We start from the raw sequence: 5,838 nt of genomic DNA on the forward strand, positions 1-5,838 counted from the left end.
CACTCAGATCAGCTGGTATTCTGTCTATAATGAAGTGGTAAGGAAATGTGTAAGTGACCCCAAACTTTTGACTTGTTGTGTATATCAAGGAGGGTAAGCTAAATAACAAAAGCACCTCTCCCCCAAAAATAATCACACAAGTGAATCAAACTTCTCTAAAACCGTTGCTTTGTTTTGTTTCAAACAAAAAAATAACATTGTAACCTTCATGGAGAGAGGATATATTACAAGACTGATGTATTGGACTCCTCTCGGTTTAGCCAAGTGGTCCTAATAAACTAGCATCTGGGAGTCTGCTTTGAGAAAATGCTTAATAAATGTAGTGAACATTACAGCACATGTTTGAAATAAACCAGTGCTGCTAAAACCTTCTACAATGTGTTGTAAATAAAATATATTTGAAATGTTAAAAGTCTCAGTTCAAGCATGTGTAATGAGAATGTGTATCGGTCTGTGTCCACAGGGGGACTACTCAGTGCAATCTGTTATCAAAGGTAAGTTTCCTTCCGTTTCTTGAATCCTAAAGAAAAATTAGATATCATCATTTCAACCGTCACCTGCAGAGTATGAGGAGGTTTAAATGTTTTTTTTTTTACACTGTTGTCTTGCAGGTAAAGAAAACATTTTGGTCAAACAAGCTCACAGCCTGGATTCTGAGCAGGTAAGTTTTAATCTGTGGAAAATACAGCGTTAGTAGTTTGCGTGGAAGCACTTTGTGTCAACAATGTAAAAGGACTGCATTTATACAGCGCTATACAACTACACAAAGCACTTTTACATAGCACAGGAACCATTCATACACTGGTAACGAGGCTGTAAGCCCTGCTGTAGTGGGCTTACAGCAGGACATGAAAACAAAGGAAACCGCTTATACATTATTCAGATGCTGGCTTTCTTCTTAAATTAAAACTGAGAACTCGTCAGTTTGTTTTAAGGGTTACAGATCAAAGGAAAGAAAGATAAGGAACCTAGCAGTCAACACCTATTCTGCACTCTCAAATTAAATAGCTGCCTTTCCATCAAAATTACTAATGATAATTTAATGTGTTTTTCCTCTTTCTCTGCAGCTGTTCCAGAATGCTGTCGTGCCCCGTTCACTGTCCAGGCCGCCAGAGAAAAGTCAGCCCACTGTAGGCTGGGACGTCTCTGCTGAACTGGAGGCACTCCGGCGTGAACTCGAGGCCGTCAAGAGAAAACAACAGGCAGCAGAGGACGAGACGGCGCGCCTTCAATCTGCCCTAAACCGTAAAAACCGAGAGTGCCAAGAGCTGGTTCAGAGCCGAGACACCATCCAGAAACAGGCTGACCAGCAGGTTCAAGAACTGGAGGACGCTTTGGGGGACGTCCAGAAGAGGATGCTGGATTCTGAGTGTAAGGTCAAACAGCTGCAAGCCCATGTAGTCGCCGTTAAGGAACACTTAGGAGGCCAGGCAGCAGAAGAACTGCGTGCCCAGCTCCAGGACATCAAGGCCAAGTATGAAGGTGCTTCGGCCGAAGTGTGTCGCGTTCGTAACCGCCTCAAACAGAGCGAGAAGGCCTTGGAGGAGTACAAGAGCAGCGAGAACCAGCTAGCAACAGAGGCAGAAAAGCTGAACCAAGAGCTGGAAGCTCTGACTGCAGAAAGAGACGAACTAGCAGAAACCCTTTTAGAAATGGAAGCCCATTTGAAGGAGACCCAGACAAAACATGGCAACACAGTGCCAGCTGAGAAGTTTGACAACATGAAAAACCTGCTGACAAACGCAGTAGACGAGAAGGAACGGCAGATCGCTGAGCTGAGGGAAGACTACGATCGTGTGCTGGAGGAGGTGGCGGAGCTCCATCGACAGCTGGACACTCCGTCATCCCAGGGAGGATCCGGGGCGATGTCTGCTGAGGAGCAACAGAGGATACGGGTGGCCCTCGAAGAGCAGAATGATTCACTGAAAAGGAAACTGGTCGATGTGACTAACAAAAGCCAGGCTCTAATTAAGGAGGTCGGCCAGAGCGAGGAGGAAAGAGATATACTACGAGAGCAGCTGGACGAGATCAACAGCAGGATTGAGAGCGACTTTATACCCATGAAGGTGCACGAGGAAGCCCGGGCGAACATGGTGACGGCTTTAGAGGAGCTGGAGGACAAACTGGTGGAAGCCAGCGAACGTTACGGAAAAGCAGAGGCACAACTCCAGCAGCTTCTAACCGAGAGGCCCACGCTGCAGGAGAATATCAGCAGGCTCCAAAGCGCAAGTGAGAGACACCTTAGGGAAGTGGACACTCTGAGATCTCAGAATGCCGACCTGGCGAAGAAACATGAACTTTTGCAGAGGAAATGTGAAGACAAAGATAAAGAGTGTGTACAGCTGACCGCGCAGAGCCAGGCTCTGAAACAAAGCTTGGAGGTAGAGTATGTTCCCAGACAGCAGCACGAGCAAGTGAAGATGGAGTTAAGTTCCACCTTAGAGAGTGTTAAAGCTGAGATGTTGAAGTTGGAGACCAAGGGAAAAGAGAGTGCAGGAGAATTGAAGAATGTGAAAGAAGCAAGTGATACGTTGAAAGAGAAGTTGGAAAAAGTCCTGTTGGAAATGAAAAAAGACTACATGAGCGTAAAAGACCACAAAGCTATCACAGACAAGTTGAATGCTGCTGTGGACGAAGCAGAGAACAGAGCAAATGAAGTGGCTGGGATGTATGCGTTGGCTCAGGAGGAATCGCTAAAGCTTACCCGAGAACTGGAGGCGCAGAAGAAAGAACTTGATACCATACAGGAGGCTATTCAGTCCAAGTTTATCCCGCTGACAGCGGCTGAGGAAAAAGAACACTCGCACAGTGCCCAGGTGAAGGAGTTGACAGTCAAACTGTTGGAAATGGAAGAGAAGTATAATACAGAAAGGTCTGCCAGAGAGAGCAACAGACAGGAGAAAGATCAACTAAAAGTTGAGATTGAATCTGTTCAACAGAGACTTGACTCTGCTGTAGTTACCAGTGAAAAGCACAAGAATGTGGAGGAAGAGTTCAAGGGTAAATTTGAGGAATTAACTCAGAAGTTGGTTAGGCTAGAGCAGCAGCACAGGGAGGTAACGCTTCAGAACGCTGATCTTCAAAACCAGAACGCCCTCAGCAACGCTCAAATCCAGAATCTCCAGGAGCGTCTGAAATCGGAGTTGACTCGGATAGCAACATACGACACAGAGCTTAAAGCCCTCCACGACGCCATGCAGCAAGCCCAGGCCGACTGCAAGAAAGCCAGAGAGGCTCAGCAGGAGGAGGCCCAGAGGGTTTGTGCCCTACAGAAAGAAGTTCAGGAACGCTGTGGGGAAGAGGCATCTCTGCTGCAACAACAGGCCAAGGCCAAGGATGCCCTGGAGGCCGAGGTCGCTAAGCTTCGATTGGCTCTCCGCGAAGAGGAGGAGAACAGCGCCCAGAGGGCTGAAGATGTATCTGCCCTGCAATCTGAGCTCCTTCAGGCCACACAGGCTCTGGAGGAAATTCGCTACAAGGAAGACCAAATGAACCAGCTGAAGAAGGAGAAGCAGCAGCTGGAGGAGGACGTCGCCAATCTGACAAATAAGCTACGGAGCTTGGCTAAGGAGAGTGAAGAGGCCCACCGGGAGACATCGCAAGCAAGGGAGGGTGAGAGCAGGGCGCGGGCCGAGATGGAGGCCCTCCAGGAGAAGGGCCGTGCAATTGAGAGAGAAATTAGGGAGCTGAAAGAGAGATATGATGAGTCGCTCAGCACCATCGGTGATCTTCAGAGGAGGATTCAGACATCAGCTCAGCAGACTGAAGCAAAAGACAAGAAGGTAGTAAAATGTTTTGTTGTCAGTCATGGTTTTAATGTATAAACTACAATGTGTGTTTGTCTGTAGATATAAAAAAAATTGATAATATACTCTAATAGTATTTGTGTGTCTGTTTTAGCTTTGTGTACATGTAGATTTTGAAAGATTTTTTACATGGCTATTGTAATGAAAATATGTTATCAAGTAGGATATATTTTTGTGTGTGTGTGTGTGTGTGTGTGTGTTGTGTGTGTGTGTTTGTGTGTGTGTGTGTGTGTGTTGTGTTGTGTGTGGGTGTGTGTGTGTGTGTGTGTGTGTGTGTGTGTGTGGGTGTGTGTGTGTGGGTGTGTGTGTGTGTGTTGTGTGTGTGTGTGTGTGTGTGTGTGGTGTGTGTGGTGTGTGTGTGTGGTGGGTGTGTGTCTGTTGTGTGGGTCTGTGTGTCTGTGTGTGTGTCTGTGTCAGATCACAGAGTTGCTGACAGATGTTGAGCGATTGAAGCAGGCACTTAACGGTCTGTCCCAGCTGGCATACACAAGCAACGCCCCCAATAAGAGACAGACGCAGCACATCGACACACTCCATGGCCAGATCAAGAGCCTACAGCAACAGCTGGCTGTAAGTGGACATAAACAGTATTATGTAAACATGTGCATGATCTGCTATATTTTTATAATTTTTATATTTACCTCACAGTAGCTGTCTTCTTGTCATTGACTGACAGACTTAAAAACATTAAATACATTATACACAGGGATATTAACAAAGATGATACAATAACATTTTGGCCTCACAATCCATGTGTTTTGGGATTTAGTAATTGCACCATGTATACCTCCTTTATTTGATAAATAGGGGTGAAAATATGTAGCATGGGTCCTACCAGACTCTGGTACATTTCCTTTGTACAGAGAGTCTGGCCACTCTCCATTGACAAGTTTTAGCTTCCTTGAAGGCAGGAACTCTGTTGAAGTTTAAAACTATTGGATCTACCCAGAGTCCCTCTGGATTTGGAATAACCAATCACTAACGTTTGGTCGTGACGCTGGCTTAGCGTCGCTAGTCTTAGCCTTAGCTAACTCCTTCCCCACTAATGGATCGAGCTGGAAAATCAAACTTTTTTCTTTTATCCTAAGATTTATGTGTAGCTGGAAGATTTATAATATTGTGGAATTAGAGTTTAGTGACAGCACCACGACAGTATTTACCAGTTCACTTCATGTCTTTGTCTTCTGTTCCCTAAGGATGCTGAGAGGCAACACAGGGAGGTGGTTTCAATTTATCGAACTCATCTTCTCAGCGCAGCACAGGTGAGTCCCTCTCCTTAATCTCTGTTCAACATACAACTTGTTGTTTTCATTCCCATGAATGGTCTTAATTCAAATAATGTAGTAATGCTTCTTGATAACCTTATAGAACCCTGACAACAACAATCACTCCCAGAGATTCAGGGTTTGAAAGAATAATTAAACTGACAGATGTTTCGGAGAAGAGATAAGAGCTTTTGTGGCAATCCTTTTGTGGCAAACCTCCTTTTACAAATGTTATAGGCTAGTGCTACATTTCTGAATATGGCAACAGAAAGTAATTAAGTTTAATTCAAATTGGGCGCTGTCACCACTGCTGCAGTATGGGTCTAGTTAGCATGTAGTCGGCATGATAGTGAGGTAAAACGGATCCCGGAAGGTTGTATGACTCACTGGTAGTGCCAGTTAAAAAAAATAAAGGATCATACTTACAAACATTGAATGGAAAGGGGGGAAAAATCGTAAAGATGTTAATGAAATTGCATCTGTTTTATTGAATCATGGCTGTGTTATTGTAAAATCAAAATCTACCAAGTTTTAGCACTTTGACACCATCCAAAAGCAAGAGCTACTTCATATGTTTACGGCGGTAAGATGTGTGACAGCCTGCTGATTATTTGAGGCCACCACTGGAGATGGGTTAGGAATAATTAACCCTCTATTGCATGAATTATTTTTTTAAACATGGTAAAAATGTCTTGATGTCTTATATGCCATATGGCAACAAATTAATTTTGTCCTCATACAGAAAAATATAGCATTTTAACTGGTTT

General features: G+C 44.6%; 1 protein-coding gene across 1 annotated transcript in view; it reads left to right on the top strand.

The window, feature by feature from the left end:
• Positions 1-5,838, top strand: part of uacab (uveal autoantigen with coiled-coil domains and ankyrin repeats b) — a 53,364-nt gene that overhangs the window by 44,918 nt on the left and 2,608 nt on the right. The window contains exons 14-18 of the mRNA XM_032535471.1: positions 464-494; positions 612-661; positions 1,068-3,782; positions 4,224-4,376; positions 5,003-5,068. Coding sequence (XP_032391362.1) covers positions 464-494; positions 612-661; positions 1,068-3,782; positions 4,224-4,376; positions 5,003-5,068 — 3,015 coding nt within the window. The remainder of the gene's footprint in view (positions 1-463; positions 495-611; positions 662-1,067; positions 3,783-4,223; positions 4,377-5,002; positions 5,069-5,838) is intronic.

This window comes from Etheostoma spectabile, chromosome 1 (genome assembly GCF_008692095.1).
Source record: "Etheostoma spectabile isolate EspeVRDwgs_2016 chromosome 1, UIUC_Espe_1.0, whole genome shotgun sequence".
NCBI lineage: Eukaryota > Metazoa > Chordata > Actinopteri > Perciformes > Percidae > Etheostoma > Etheostoma spectabile.